Source organism: Peromyscus leucopus, chromosome 12, assembly GCF_004664715.2.
Source record: "Peromyscus leucopus breed LL Stock chromosome 12, UCI_PerLeu_2.1, whole genome shotgun sequence".
Classification (NCBI taxonomy): Eukaryota; Metazoa; Chordata; class Mammalia; order Rodentia; family Cricetidae; genus Peromyscus; species Peromyscus leucopus.
The window spans coordinates 57114658-57131972 of NC_051073.1; the positions used below are offsets into that span (position 1 = coordinate 57114658).

Below are 17315 nucleotides of genomic sequence, written 5' to 3' on the forward strand. Positions count from 1 at the left end.
GAAGGGTGAGTTAAGAAATAACTGCCAAAAATCAGTGAAAAGAGTAATTCTTGAATAACAAGTGTAAGAAATAAAGTAAGCCAAGACATATTGTAACATAACCAAATTGCTTAAAAACAAAGAGAAAAATCTTAAAAACACACAAATGAGGGAGAAAAAGAAAACACATACAGAGAATCAAAGGATGGAGAGCAATTCCTGTTGGAAAGATTTAAGCTGCATGACAATGTAGAAGACTCTTCGGCATTTGAACAGGAAAAAAAAAAAAACTTTCAACCTAAAATTCCTCAGTGGGTCAAAATGGTTTCCAATAGAAGGTGGCAGATATAATGATGCCACAATCCTGTCACCTCAGCACTTGGAAGATGGAAACAGGAGCAGCGTGCAGATGTGCAATGCCAGCCTGGGCTGCATAGTGAGGCTACTGCAAAGCACAGATGCAAGAAAAAAAGTATATTAAAGTGGTTTTCAGATACAAAGAGACGATAGACATCACCAAAGAGAGATCTGCAGAACAGGAGATGTCTATGCGCATCCTCTGAGCAGGAAATGATAGCAGATGGAAAGCCAGGTCTGCACCAGGAATGAAGCCTCCTTCCCATTGGTGCCATGTGGTGCCAACAGAAGCAGTGAGACCCACATCTGTGCCAACTACAGTGTTTTTGCAGGTGTCCTTTTATTCTTAGTTTACTGGAAGTTTTTAATGGGGTTCTTGTATGTTGTCAGCTGTTCGTGAATTTATTGAGACTGTGATTCTTAAACTTTTAATCTGTTAAATGGAGAATTACAAAAAGATGTATATCCTAGCAACAAAGTTAAAGAGAGAGGAAAACCTGAGTGTTAATAGGGGACTGTGCAAACCCATAAAAGACATCAAATGATACTCAAGCACTGAAACATACGTGCAGGTGGAGGGCAGAAAACAACCTTGGGTGTCATCTATTTTGCATCATCCATGTTTTCCTTTTCTTTTACAGACAGGGTCTCTCACTGTCCCGGAATTCACCAAGCAAACTAGACTGACTAGCCAGCAAGTTCCAGAGACCTGTCCATTTCTGCTTCCCCAGCACTGGGGTTACAAACATGTGTTCCAGGTCCAGGCTTGTTTCGCCACTGGCTTTTTTCACATGGGTTCTGGAGACTGGACTCTGGTCCTTGTGGAGGGCGAGCACTCTGCCAACTGAGCCATACATCTCCCTAGGCCCGCAAAACTTACCATGTGGGTCTCTGTGACCTACCACAGCCAGCAGAGGAGCAATCCATGGGAGGCATGGGAGGCAAAAGGTAGCTGGTTCAACACAGCTCAATAGCCAGTGCTGGTCCCATCTCGAGGAGTCTGACCCTGAGTAGTTTATTTTAGGCATATTTAAGCATGGTGCAATTTGGTGAAAATTTTCCTGGTGATAATTAATTCAGTCCCCTGTGCACAATAAGTATTAAGACATGACTACATTGCAACTCTTCATAAAGACATTTTCCATAAAGGTGGGTTTTCTATAGATTGACTACACATGATGCCTTCCACAAAGATAGGGTCTATAGATTGACATGCTCACAAAAGGGTCTGGGGGGAGGATCTGATGTGTTCTCAGCCACACAGATAGCATGTAGGTCACCAGGCTATTAACCACATCTGCTGCCAGCCTTCTGTGTGGATAACAGGTACTGCGTTCCTTCTCTGGAGGAACTAGCCTGTGTGTTTAACATTCCAGGTTCCCCTGGTGCTTATATTTGAGCACAAGGACCTCTGTGCCCCCTACATTATCCTTTAAGACTTCCAGGGTTTGCCATGGTTATTGACAGGAGAGGAATGTAAAGAGAGCAACGTCTGACAGGAAATCAACCCAGCAGAGAGTAAAGGATGGATTGACATGAAGGACAATTATCAACCAGAAAACTGAAATGGTATAAGCTTAATGTAGATACAACTTGAGAAAGGGATAGCTGAAAATAGCAAGAAGATCACAGGGAAGAAAGATGTTCAAGACTTGATGGCTTTCAGTTACCAGTCATGAGAAGAAATGAATGAACTATGAACAGGCCAGCACTTGGAGAGTATAGTAAAGCCACAGTCAACAGTCCTTACAATCTGGATAATTTCAGTCCACAAAATCAGGGATTTAAATACATACACACACACACACACAACATATATGGGAAATGTGATTTTTTTTTCCTCTTAATGTATTTGAAGCAGGATGATAAATCAAAGGCTTTGCAAAGCTCAGACATGTGAAATCTGAATCAGTTCATGTGCCACAGTTGGGAAATAAAAGGGCTGGAGAATGGCACAATTACCCTCCAATGCAGTCAGAGAAAGCCAGTCTGCCAAGTTCCACTGCAGAAGAGGATCTGGGCGGAGAGCTCGGGAGGAAGTGCTGAAGAGTGCAAATTATTTTTGTGTTCACGCACTTCATCATCATCAGTTTATAGAATATTTGTTAAACACTGAGGAGTAAGCAGATTTGATTTATTTTAATGCAGGCAGATGGCTTGGTCATGGAAATCGTGAAGAGATTTACCAAGTCACTCCATCAGATCAAGGACATTACGGAATTAAAGGGCTCTAAGAGACCCTACTGGTCTACAGCTCCCATTATACTTTCTCCTTAATGACAAAGACAATTTGACCTTCTGATTCAAAACAAGCATGGGGTGTGGGACAAGAGCACAACTCATTTGTTCAAAGGACTGCACATCTTAAGAATGCACCTAGCATTACAAATTGACCAGAGGCAACTACGGTGTGCTGTGTTCTGAAGCCACTGAAACTGCAAATTAAAAACAATTTTAAGTCACAACTCCAGGAAGTATTTTACAGGAAACTGGCTCCTGTTTAAGTTTCTGTAGTGATCTTGGCATATAAAACTTAAGGACCACTTCTTATCAGTATGGCTTAGATTCAGGAATAATTTATCCGTCTGCAGAAAAGGTTCTTTTAACATGGTAACTAACATGGTGGTGGGTTTATGAATCACAAAGTTATTCTGGCCCGATCAGCCTGTCTGATTCTGCCCATCTTAGAGACCATCTGGCTTTGTGTGCAAACATCTTTCACCAAAAAAAAAAAAAAAAAAGCAAAAGAACACTACCAATGGCACACAAGGCCCATCAATAACACAACTGGCATCAAGCTGTGGACTAGCCACGCCCCTCAAGGCTTTCAGCTTAAGAATCAGTCATCCTGCTGGGTGGTAGCAGCACACACCTTTATTCCCAGCACTCAAGAGGCAGAGCCAGGTGGATCTCTGTGGGTTCGAGACCAGCTTGGTCTACAGGGCAAGATCCAGGACAGGCACCGAAGCTACACAGAGAAACCCTGTCTTGAAAAAAAAAAAAAATCAGTCATCCTGTAGGTAGAGCAATGCAACAGCGAAAAGCTTCTCCGCCGTGTGATCTACAAGCTAAAACTTGGACATCTGCCTATCTTAAATAAACACAAACACCATCAGAGTTAAGCTAAAGGATCCCATGCAGCCACTGTTACAAAAAGATGCTCCCCATTTTCATACCCTCCTTTGAACGACCCCCTTCTGACACAGAATCTGTCTGAGATAGAACAGATCTAAGGCTGGGGAGGGGGCGCAAACACATCCTGCAAAGTGAGCAGACATCAGTCTCAAGGTGAAAATTTAATATGATTTACAACTTAACTACTTATTATAATCTTTACAACAGATGGAGATGGTCCAACTTCCTAGAACTCATCTTACCATGGATGAAGAAGAAAAAAAGTCAAATAACTTTTGTGAATGTTTTATGTTAAAACCAGCCAAAAATATCTTCAGCTTGTTTTGCTACCAATGGCCTTACCACTTAGAAACTAAAGGAATAGATTCCATAATCTAATTCCTTCAAGCCCCAGGTAAATGCAAGCCTGGAGAAGACATGCCCAGGTCACCCCTTTAGTGTGTACTCATCTCCCTGACCTAAAAAGGCTGATTAATCCTTACAATTGCCCCTAAGCATTTGCCATATGCCAGGTGTTATGCTAGATCCCTACTAATGCTGGGTGATGTTTAATTTAGTTTTCCTCGGTATAAGAAAAAAGTCCCTCTCCTTCACAAGATAAATTCAAGCCTGGGCATTACGTAACATTCATAAGGTCACGGGGAAAATAAATAGCGAGATGCTGATTTTAAACTCCGTTTGACTGATTAGAAAAGTGCATGATATATGAGCAAGGCAGGTCAAGATCATGATGGGGAAATCTACAGAGACAACTGAACCAAGCTCATAGGAACTCATGAACATTAGACCACCAGCTGTAGAGTCTGCATGGGGCCTGACTAGACGCTCTGCATACAGCAGATAGATGTGTAGCTGGGTCTGTTTGAGGGGCCCCTGACAGTGTGATCAGGATCTATCCCTGGTGCATGAGCTGGCTTTCTGGATCCCATTACCTATGGTCAGACACTTTGTTCACCCTTTATGCAGTGGGGAGGGGCTTGGTCCTGCCTCAACTGAATGTACTAGGCTTAGCTGTCCCCCCACTCCAGGGAAGAACATACCCTTTTGGAGGAGGGGATGACAGGGGGAGTGGGAGGAAGGATGAGGGGGGATCTGTGGTTGATATGTAAAATGAATAAAAAAAAATTAAAAAAAGAAAAGTACATGAGCTTTTACACAGGCCTCTTCGCCCCCCAGTGAGTTAGATGTGTACATGCAAGTACTTCTACTTTGGGTAAAATGGACTACAGAAATGCCTACACAGATGTACAGGCTGTATCTACAAATACATTCACTATAAAATCACTGATATCAAAAAACACATAGACAACATAAAGGTTCAACAATGAGGAAATAAACCATGGCCTCTATGTGCTATGAAGTACTAAAACTGCTACCCAAAGAATGAAATGAATGCATGTTGCTGATACGGAATGGGTCCAGCATTAACCAGCTGAGCTTTAAAAATAAATTAGACCATTATGTCATGGACTGATTTTTTAAGAAGAAATTGATCTGTATGTGGGTTTGTTTTCTGCTTACAATAAAGTCTAGACCCATGCACAGAAAACCAGGGTATCCAGTGGGTGGAAGTCAGGACTGAATCATTGTCTATATACATCTACATAAAATGACAATGTTGCCCTTGAGATTAAAAATTACATCATAAAAATAAACATATAAGCATATCTCACTTAATGCCACCTTATGTAGCACATATTAATTATATATTGTCACCAAAATAAAGGATCTAACATCGCATTGCCACAACACTAGCACTCCAAGCAGAGACGTGAGCCTCAAACCCTTTCAGAAGGTCTGTGGGATGAAGACGGACATTCTTAGTAACAGTAAAGTGCTGTTTCCCTCCCACCCGGTGCTGACATCTGCAGGGATGGGATGGCACAGAGGCTGGGGTGGGGGAAACTCTGGTGCCTTATCACTTGGGGCCAAGGCCGTGACAATAGGCTGTACTGGCAGGCTCTGGTGTCCTCCCCACGACACACTCACCAACGTGAGGGAAAAGTTCTGGTTTCGTCAACACGGTTGATGAAAACGTAACTGTAATCTGACTAGCTCCTGACCTTTATCTTTAACAGTATTCTGTGTCACACATCAGTCACGTGTGCTACACACCAAGGAAAGTGGCTGGCCCAAGGGAAAGCACACCACAGCCACGTGTGCTCAGAACTCAGAGAACACACCGTTTTCTTAGTTCACCACGCGGACTTGAAAGAGCAACACACAGACAAAGGACAGTGGTTGAGATTCCAGACCTGATAGAACTTTTCTCAAAACTGGACAAAATGAAACTATCCTTTCGTATCAGGGACTAAGGGGGTCCAGCCCTTTGATAGTCCCCTCCAGGGTCTGGGAAGAATCTACAGCCAGCTGATAATTAATCTTTGAGGATAAGAAATGAATCTATGTACACGAAACCCCTTAGTCCATACACTTTATTATTCTGTGATGGTTCTCTCTCTACACAGCTTCTATTCTGCTCTCATGCCTAGCTCCTTTCTTACCTGATTTATCTGCTGACTCCTCTAAGTTCTATCTTAATTCTTTCCTCTTAATTCTGCCCCATCTAGGTTCTCATCCATCTAGTTCCTTCCCATCTCAGCTTCTCTCCCATCTCCTTCTCTCTCATCTTGTTGTTCCCCATCCGGCTCTTCCTCATCTTCCATCTCGTTCCTCTAGTCCTCTCTTCTAGCCCTTTAATCTAGTTCTCCGCCATCTAGTTCATTCCTCTCCAGTTCTTACCCATCTAGTTCTTCTGTTCTCTTTTCTCGGTCTCGTCCTCAAATTCTCTAGTCAAAATCATCCTTCTCCCTCTCAGTTCTCCGACTCCCCCAGTTCTCTAGGGTATTCAGTTATAAACCCAAGCCATAGTGATCCTCTGCCTCAGCAAGGTCACCAGGCTTGAATTCTTACAGGGTCATAAAGGCAGGTAAGAATTTTCCTTAGGCAGTGACCACCAGGCTTTCTATTACAACCCAATATGGGAGAGGTAAAAGAGGAGGTCAACTGAGTGCTAATGACCAGTTAATATATCAAAAAGGGCATCTATATGCTCAGTCTACATTCCTAAAAGTGGTTAGGTAAGAAGTTAGGGGTCTATAAAGTTAGTAAGGCTGTAAAAAAGGAGGAGCCAAGCTAAATTATATAAAGCTATTATTTAAGGTCCACCTGACTTATGGTAAATTCCACGGTGTCTCCTTGTGAAATTTACCTTAAATCGGAGACTACATGTGGTGGTCTGGACTGTTGTTTCTGTTAGTCCTTGAATGTGGCTAAGGGAGATATCTGATTCCAGTGCTGAAAGGGGAGAAACGGATGGGCTGGAGTGAAGGAAGCCTTTCCTGAGGCTCCAAATATCTTGAATGTATGTGTCCAGAAAGTGATCAGTCTACACTGTTTGCAGTTCTTAGGGAAAAATCAATTGGGAAAATTATGAAGGCACACATGATTTTCAAAACAAAAGACAGCTGATATATAACAAGCCAAATAACATCAAATGCTCCTTGGGATTTGGCTTCCTCTGAAGGAATTCCTTGATCCCCTCAGGCAGTGGCTTTGCTATAAGCAGCTGAGTTCTTATAATATATTCCTCTGACCCATAGCACCTTGGAGTTGTCACTGTGGATGACCTAAAACTGGAGTGAGTATTCAAATGTCACAAAATTTGTATCCGCATTGTGCGCTTAAAACTCCGGAAGATTGTTCTGATGCAATCAGTAGCAAGAGGGACAGCTATCTTTTTTATATACTATAATGTGACATATATTAACAGTTAAGCCAATGAATCAATATTTTCTGGTAGTTGGGGTGTAATATTTAAAAAAAAAAAAAGATGTATGTGTGAATGATCTACTCAAAGTCCAAGACAAACCAACAGATTTTTTTTTTATATAGTAAGTGTAAAATACTTAATGACATGTCCACTTCCACACTGCAACCAATCTTTAACAAATATATCACACTTTTGGAAGAAGAGTGAGAGTATCCAAAGTTATATCACATTTTAGAATAATATTAAGAGTATCCAAAATTATACGAAAATACCAGATCAGACAAACTTCTTACACTTTGATAAAACCAAAACAATGGATTATAATGCAGAGGAGACAGAAACAAGTGTATGCCGATAAGCCAGATCTTAAAGAGACTTCCAAAAAATGTCAAACAGAAATACTCATGTTATTTGGTTTGGGTGGGAATAACTACTTGTCAGGAAAACATGTTATTTCTATTGATATCTCATGTTTCTTAGTGAACCTCTGATTTCATTTTTAATTTCTAGCACAGTGAATACAGATACACTCTACATAAACAAAGCACGCTGTGACCCTTGGCAATCTTTAAGGCCAGAAGTATCTTTGCAATTGGGTAACTAACACGTTTCTCACATGCTCTACTGTCTTTAGTCATGGCCATCAAGAGCTGATACAGTAACCTATGTTTACACATGGGCAACACTGTAAGTCAGCTGCAAATTAACCAAGGAAAGCCTAAAACACTACCCTCACCCATGAGGATGCTGGCCTCATGGGAGTGATGCTTAGCGGGCTGTAGCCTGTTTTTGCTGTGTATTTGTGTTCTGACAGATGATCTTGGCCCAGGGGCTGACAGGGGTGCCTAACAGCGATGCTCTAAAGTCCAAAGAAACAAGGTAGCTCTGTGATGGGTGTTTGGTGTTGGTGAGAATTAAGCCATCTCAAGCACATGGTTGGGGATTGGGTGATGAGTAGCAGATGACTTCCAACATTGTGGGCTGGCATAAACTATGAATGAAGGAAAAGAAATCTAGAGTTTTAGGGTCAATGACGGGAAATGAGGGGCCATAAAAGGGTTGTATGACTCCATCCTTGGAAAGCAAGTTCTAATGTGCATACCTAAGGGTTTGACGACGTACCCAGTATGAAAGTCGGAAGCTCAGGTTACAATGAACTGCCTAAAGCCTGAGATTATTTTACTACAAAGAGCAAAACCTTCAGAATCACACAGGGGAAAACATATTTCAAAAATCAACAAAATCACAGATAAGCTAAGAATCAATCAAAAGCTGTGAGTACTTATATTTTTACATTTCCAAACAATTCACAGAACTTCTTTGAAACTATGAAGATAAATCTCTGTCACCTCTTCTACAAAATATATGCCAAACCTTAGTATAACTTACATAATATACATATACGTACTACATATATATATATAATTATATAATAGACTGACACAATGCATTCCAATTCCTAAAAGAAATGACAACAGAGTCTACAATTTCTTTTTTAAAAAAAGGAAAACAATATTCTTTTCAAGTATTCCAAGAACACGCACAGAGTGACCTTCACAGAACAAGGAGGAAATGCCCCATGTAGTACTCAGTACTCCCTCATACGCCCACCAATGCCCAGCAGCTGAGACGATCTCTGCATCTGTTTTGTTGGTGCAAAATTAGTAAAATGAGTAACTAGACGCAGCCAAGAATGACTAAACTGATTACCTTCGAAGAATTTGATGCTATCAGCAGAAAGCCATAACAGACTCCAAAACAGGCAAGGAGGAGGAGGAAAGAGAAATGAAAAGAATGGACATTAGTGAGAAGTCAGTAGGGAAATTTCACATAAGCAGTGCTATGAACCATGAGACTTTGGACAGGGGTGGGGGAGATGTCTGCTCTATGATGACCTTGTTTTGTTTCCAGTGGTGAGATTTCCAACAGGCTTTTCTCATTTCAGAGTTTTAAAATATTCAACGAAGGAGTCTTTTAGGACTAGCCAAGCTGTGGCTCCATGACGACAATGTCGTGTTCACTGTTACCCTGCGACCCTCAGTGAAAACATGGCATCTACGTTCCTATTCCACAAACCTAATGTACTTTAACCCTAAATCCTGACCTACCATCAGCCGAAGCCACCGTTAATTTAATTCTCCGAAAATTCTTCTAAAAAAAAAAATATGTGGTACACGTACTTCCTGAGCTCAGCACCTTCTTCCAGAATTTAAACTTCCTTACTTTTCTCATGAAAGCACCATCTCTCATAGTAACAGTTTACCTTCCTCTTAAGATCCAAAAGTTTAGTGACTGGAAACGAGTCGACTTTTTCAAAAGACTACCCATTGAGCAGTCTTCGTCCACACTGGCAAATTTGTATTGGTTTCATCCTAACCTAATCAGAAAAGTTGAGTGATGCTTTATTGCAATCCGCTTCTTCCTATGATACAGGAGTGAGGCCGAGCCGCACAGCCAGTGATGCTGGCCATGGTACACTGGGGCGGAGGGCTGGGGAAGGAAGGGCTCATCTGCAGATTAGAAAACTCATTTCTCCCTCTGACTTCCCATGTCTGCAACAAATGCAAACCACGGCTGAAGTCAGTCTCCTGCACACGGAAATCCTACGGGAGGTGGGAGGTGGGGGAGGGATGTCAACTACCCAAACTTACACGGAGAGAAAAAACTTCATGGTTTTAAGATGTGCTTGACTGCCATCCTACCCTGATGACAGAACTCCAATCAGACGACTTCGGAAGGCCACCCAGGAACTGACAACCTCTCTTAAGCCAGTTGCTCACAGAAGTGTGATCAGGAGAGGACTTGACATCCTCCAGATGGTCGGGAGGGGTGCTGTTCTTGGAGAGCAGGCTGAGACCTGTTGGTGCCAGCTAGTCCTCATCAAAGGGGGGATTTAGGGTGACTGTGCTTACAGCTAGAGACAAGACTAGATATTCAGCAATCCTGCTTCAAAATGCCAAACACACATAAAAGCTGAGGGAGTCGAAATAAATTGTTATGACCGGCCCAGATAACAATAGACCTAGAACCCTTATTTTAAATAAACGGGTTCTAGGGGAGATCGGTGGGAAAATGAAGCTGAGACCACCCTCCTCCACTGCATAGCCCAGGTTCAACCCCAGAACTCGCTATGTAGTCTAAGTCTAAGCTAACTTGTAATCTTCCCGTCTTGGCCGCCCAAGTGCTGGGATTACACACACATGCACCACCACAACAGGTTTAGAGATCATCTGAATTCCGGGAAAGCAACAACTCCCCAACTTGGTTCCAACTCAGGAAACACTGCCCACCCCTCACTTCCTGTCACTGGGACGATACCGAATCTTGTGCCCCAGCATATATCTATCGCCTTGTTTGCCACTAAATCACATGGCTTAAGTCTGAAGATTCAAATGGGAATTTTTGGTATAGGTGTTTCCACTACTGAAGTGTGAAAACACATTTGAAAGTGTGCCACTTGCTGTCACCCGGGGGGTAAGAGCCCAAACAAGCACCTTCGCCATTGCATCATCACCTTGGGTCTGATAACAGTTCTAAGCATAACATTATAAAAACTCTAAATGACTTAACGCTTAAACCGCTTCCTGAGTACTGTACGCTGAGTAAGCTAAACGTCTCTAAAATTTTCACATGGTATCTGTCATCTTTCCAGAGGGTCAAACCACAGATTTTGACTAAAAAGTGAAGTCTTCCAAAAACAGTTACATAATTAAACTTACAGCTGAGAAGTGGAAATTTACAATCAGCCTCTCCAAATGCCAACACTAAAAGATTCGCAGCTCTTTGTTTTTAATATGGCCTTTTTTTTTTAAATACTTTCTCAAATTCTGCAAAATTATCTGCTATTTCAAAGAATCCCAAGTAGAAAAAAAATATTTCAGATATTTCTTGTTTATTTGTACATAAGAGTCTGATTATGTAGCCTTGGCTAGCTTGGAACTCTGTAAACCAGGTTACCCTTGAACTCACTGAGATTCACCTGCCTCTGCCTCTTGAGTGCTGAGATTAAAGGCACTCAAGCCACCATACTTGGCTCATTTAAACTATGTCTAAGTCACTGATAGAATTACACAGAAGTAAACTTTTCTAACAAAATTCCCTGTGAACTTATTTCACAGAAATTTAACAAAAATAACAGTGATGTCATGACACCCATTTTCCTTCTTTGGTTGAAGAGACTCTTCTACTTCTGGTATACGATTCCTCCATCACTGCTGCTGGTCACTTATCCAGAATCCAACCTCCCTCTCCCTTATAGCAGAGCCAACTCCACAGAAGTCCTAAAGATACACCACAATTCACTCAAACCAGTGTTGCCACTGCCTGGTTCAAGAACTCAGTAGGGACACAACCTTCTCCTGGACACCAGAAACAGCAATGCCCACACTCGCAGCACACCGCCAATAAGGAAACATCCCTGTGGCCTTTCCCAAGATGAAGCCCGAAGTCAGCACTCAGCTCTACCTGCCATCTCCACCCTCCCTCTGCCCTTCCTCTGCCCTGTCAAGAACATGCCTCTGCACTTTCCCTTCATGTATGTTTTATTCCCACTGTTCCTTGAGCTACAAAAGCCCAACCACTCTCAATTTACATCCTCTAAATTCTATGCAATCCAAGTCCAGATCAAAAGTTAACTTTTCAGTGACTAGTAAAGAGTCCCTGATGTCGCTAGCAAATGTTATTCATCATGTATCTGCCGTGCCATAAATTATTTGCGCATGCTGATAGTCTTTTTAAGAAAGCAAATCTCCTAAGGGCTGCAGACAAACTTTATATCTCTCCACCATCTCCCTGCCCAACCTACCCACCAAATGCACCCAGTGGTAACAACGAAAATATCTGCTGAACAGAGGAACACATTTTTTTTTTTTTTAAGGATGAAAAGTGGCTCTCCAGAATAGACTATCCCAAAGATTGAAACTATGCTGGAAATCTTCGGTAGCATTATAGCACTAAGTAGAGATAGTTCTACACAAAGCAAAGGCATCAATCAGGTGACTAGGTCTGGCTGATTCTAGAAATGAAATTACCTCTTTAAAAGTACTGCCTAATCAATTCAAAGTCAACCCATACCCAAACTATTAGCCAACAGACCAAGTTTAACAATAGATTTTTCTATCAAAAACATTTCAGCTGTTCTTACAGCAACATTTCTAACGTTCCAGCTGTGTTCCAGGGTTGTAAGAAACGTCTCAGTATCCTCTCCAGTCTCCTTTGACAGGAGGGAAGAGAAACAGGCCTGCTCAGAGTGGTAAACAACAAAACCAGTGTGAAAGCCCAAGTGCCTAAAAGTACATATTGGTGTGTACGACACAATTATCTGCATAGTGTCACTAAAAATATGCGTACTGAACTTCAAGAAGTCAGAACAATGATGTTTTCACCTTCCCTGGCATCTACCAAAACAAAGGTACACTTAACTGGTTTCTCCTCTTCTAGGTGAACAGTCTAAAACTGAGTTACTTCAAGTTAGACATAAAAAAAAAAATGATTGGAAAGCTACAGAGAGATTTCTAGAGAGATCTAAATCTAGAGATTTCTCTAGAGAGAAATACAGTTCACCACAGCACTCTACATCACTAAACTAGCTTGATAAATAAAGGCCTTCAGAACAAATTTCCGTAAACCTCAGCAACCAATTAGTTGAGACAGAAAACTTGATTGCATAAAACAATGCACACACAAAGGGAGCATTGTATAAAATGAAATTCAGAGCCTACATATGATGACTATGGGGGGGGGACAAAATGCAAGAAAATTAAAGAAATTAAATTTGAATAAGCAAGTGCTTTCAAATTCTCCCTCAGACTGCTACATTCTATGTACTTTTATGAGGCAACTTAGGTCCTTCGGTTACGAAACTAAGAGTGTAAATAAACTTTGCTTTCCGATCTAATCGAGTAGACTAATGGATTGTTTAAGAAAAAAAGAAACAGACTGTTAATCCTGCGTGAGCTTTAAATGTAATAATGAAGCTACCTTTTAAAAATTGCGAACGCATTTTAATCAATTTAATTCTTTTAAAATCTCAAATCTCCTTAAAACCTTGCGGTAAAGCTACAAAGTTTTCCTCTGGCGCCTTCTAATAACGGCAAGCGATTCTAAACACGATTTCTAACCGGACCGGCAGCGAGAGTTCGTTCGGGGAAGTGGCGGCCAGGAGCCGCGCAGGGGTTACGGCGCTCGGGGACACCTAGGTGACGCGGGCCTCCCCCCGACTGCCCGGGACAACGGGTTCCCAGCACCTGCGGGAGCCAACAGGCTCGGTCCCGGCCGCGCGAGGACCGTCCGGGCTACTTACTCACCCAGCAGCGACAAGAGCAGCCAGGACGCCGGAGCGGAGCGCCGCCGAGTCATGCCGGGGCCGCCGCGGGAGCCGCCGTCCACCGGGCTCCGAGGCGGCGGGGTGCAGCAGGGACCGAGCGGGACACCGGAGCGCCCAGGCCGCTCCGCTCCGCCGAGGCTCGGGGCAGGCTCGGGCGTCCCGGGCTCGCCGGCCGGCCGGGCGTCGCGGCCACTCCCCCCCGCGGCTCCCGCCAGCTAGTCCCTAGCCAGGGGCTCGGCGCCGCCTGCCCGCTCGCCCAGCGGTCTCCAGGGCAACCGCGGCTCCAGCGCGACGCCTGGCGGCCACCCGCAAAACGCCCAGAACGCACAGCTGGCGGTGGCTCGGGGCCCACCGGCTCTGGTCCCCCCTGAACTCTGCCAGGACAGGTGGGGCAGGACCTGAAACCCAGAGTGGCCTCCCTCAGATCCGACATGTCTTTTAGCTGCAGTTTTAGACAGTCCCTACTCTAGCCATTTCTCTTTCTAATCGCTCCTGAAACCCAATTAATCTGGAAGAACCTAAGAACCAATATTGTCACTGTTGACTCTTAGGAGAGTTAGCCTCTCCCAGAGATGAATCCCCTTATCGGCTGTCCAGTGCAGAGTCATCAGCCCTGAGTTGTCAGTCCTGAAACCATGTACAAATAAAAAAGTCAACTGAGCAGGTGTATCTCCATGGATGGATAGATGAATGGAGACAGATAGATAGATAGATAGATAGATAGATAGATAGATAGATAGATAGATAGATAGATATAGTAGATGATAAATGATAGACTATATAAATGATAGAGAAAGAAAGGAAGGAAGGAAGGAAGGAAGGAAGGAAGGAAGGAAGGAAGGAGATAAATTATGTACGTATGTACCTAATAATCAACGAAAAAAAAAGGCTATCAACCTGAGAGTGAGGAAGATATGGGGTGTTGTTAGGAAGGGTGCTTAGGAAGAGCTGGAGAGAGAGAACAAATGGAGGGCAAGCATGATGCAATGCTGTTTCAATTAAAAGCCGGATGACTTTAAATGCCTGATTTTTCTGCATTCAACCTCCCAAGTCCTGGGATTACAGGCCTGCCACCCTGCCTATCATCTCCAACGTTTTAAGTCCCTTACAATGCTGAGGTTTCCTCAGACTGGCTTTAATACACGGAGCATGGAAGTGCCTTGGCACTGGCAGCGGTCACTTTAGAGGGACTCTTGCCTTTTGTGTCTTGTTTGCTGTGGTTACGTTGGAGAGACGTTCATAACATCTGAAATTACTTATTTGAGCTACCTTAGCACTCAGAAACAGAAACCATTCCTTTCCCATTTGGAAAGTTCCTGTTTTGTTTGACAGCCCAGAGCCATTTTTCTGCTTCCACCTCTACACTGGACCTTTTAAATGTCAGGACACACCTGCCCAGGAACTGCCCAGCCATGTGACCAGCTTCTAAACAACCTAGATTAGGATTCCTGGAGCCATTCCGAATTCTGAGCCCCCACACCACAAACAATTAGTCTTTCTAGGGCACATTGTTATTGTTGTTGTTGTTGTTTTTACTCTTTTGGGGGGCCCACCACCCAGCTCCCAAATAAACCACACATAGAGGCTTTTTCTTAATTATGAATGCCCAGCCTTATCTTGGCTTAGTTTGGGGCCAGCTTTTCTTAAATTATCCTGGCTGTCTTTTGTCTCTGGGATTTTCTATTCTATTATTTCTGTATCTTATTCTTACTCTGTGGTGCTGTGTGTGTAGCTGGGTGGCTGGCCTCTGATGTCTTCACCTTCTCTGGCTCATTCACGATCTCCCTTTCCAGATTTCTCCTTCTATATATAACATCTGCCTGCCAGCCCCTCCTATCCTTTCTCCTGCCTTGCTATTGGCCAGTTCTTTATTAGATCATCAGGTGTTTTAGACAAGTACAGTAACACAGCTTCACAGAGTTAAACAAATGTAACATAAACAAAAGTAATATATCTTAAAATATTCTACTACAAGGACAACTCAGAAACAATAGTATACTCAGAAGCAAGAAAACATTTAAAAAAAAAAGAAATGCATTGGCACAAAGATTGAAAACTATGTAGAAAAACAAAAAAATTAAGAAAATAGAATTACAGATATACTTTTTGGAAAACTGAAATGTTACATTTTGAAGTAAAAAACAAAAGTTTAAAAATGCCAATTACTAAGGGCTCAGTGGTTAAGAGCACTTGTTGCTCTTGCAGAAGACCTGGGTTCTGTTCCAATACCCATATAGTGGCTCACAACCATCTGTAACTCCAGTTCTAGGGGATTTAATGCCCTTTTCTGACCTCTGAAGGACCAGGCACACATGTGGTATATATACAAACATAAGGCAAAACACTCATAGACATAAAAATTTACATAGAAATTGTAAAATAATGCCCATCATTCAACAAGAGTATCATGAAAAGATAATTTGTTCTCCTGGGTTAGGGATGTTTCAGTTTTGCTCACGCGTCCTATTTCTCTTTCATATTAATAGCAAGTTCAAATTTTCAATGTTGGTGTCATCTCTAGCTTATTCCCATTCTTTTACCCTCCAGGGAAAGTATTGGATTTTATCTTCTCCATCCAGTTCTTCACTCTCTCTTGCATAGAGTCTGTCCCTGTCCTCAACAGGGCACAGAAACAATATGCATGGAAAAGAAAAGAAGTTGGAAAGCAGTCAGTGTTACTCAAGAGCATTCATTCTGCCTTGTCATAATCCCAAAGCTAAATGACACAAATCGTGTTTATTTTTCAGTTAAATAGATAATTAAAAGCCTATGCTTAAAAGTCCTGATAAAGCAAATTGCTGCCTACACTTATTACAGAAATGCAGCAAATATTAACTAAGCGCAAATGCACTGGGCAGAAAGAAGGTTAAACCAGAACTATGTGGTGTGATCCCTGCCCCCAGATAAACGCCACTTGTACCTGAACTACCTCTGTGCCGTCACAAATCATCAGAGAAAGGATAACCTCTTTGTCACCATGCTGAATTCCTGCCCACTGGACAGGAGCTGGTGAGTCAATAGAACACAGTGGTATCAGTTTGATGGAGGAACCCTTGTAATAGGAAAGACCCGTGTGGCTTCAGAAGGAGGATCGTGGACAATCAGAGTCTGGGAGACACAGAAGCACGGGATCATCTGGTGGAGAGTGGACTCAAGGGAACAGACAGGGAGAATTAGGAACTCCTGTGCTGGACTCAAAGGCTCTCAGCTGTCCGCTCTTCCAGGAAACGCAGGAAAGGTGCGCTCTTTCATTCACAGAAATACCACCACCACCATGTGCTCTGGATGCATGATTAGTAAGGATGAATTTTGCCATGCTCTTTTATCCTAATCTTCCTATAACCACAGTGGAATTTCTTTAAATCCCTTAAGCATTCTGTGTGAGAAAGCAAGAGACATCATCAGACATTTGTATCACGCTTTGTATTTCAAAGTGCTTTTGCATATGGTATCTGCTTTGGTCTTTACTGCAGTGCCAGAGGGTAGGAAAGGTGTGTATTATAACACTCATTCACACAGGAGGATACTGGGTCTCAAGAGAACCAAAGATACCTAGGGAACTGCAAATACCAATGGGTAGAACCAGAACCATGGTCCTCTCAATATGTTCCCTATAGCTTTGCTGGCTACATTTAAAGACATCATGGTGTCTGAAAGCTAGTCAGAGGAACACTGAAGTTGTCTCCCCAGTATTTGTCCCCCTCTCTGAACCACCACCATCCCCACAACCACCCACCACTTGTTGTG

General features: G+C 42.7%; 1 protein-coding gene across 1 annotated transcript in view; it reads right to left on the minus strand.

Moving 5' to 3' along the window:
- The window catches only part of Igsf11 (immunoglobulin superfamily member 11), a 123117-nt gene extending 109351 nt beyond the window's left edge, over positions 1-13766 (minus strand). Inside the window, exon 1 of the mRNA XM_028881602.2 lies at positions 13549-13766. Coding sequence (XP_028737435.1) covers positions 13549-13600 — 52 coding nt within the window. The 5' untranslated portion in view covers positions 13601-13766. The remainder of the gene's footprint in view (positions 1-13548) is intronic.
- Between the last annotated feature and the right edge of the window lie 3549 nt (positions 13767-17315).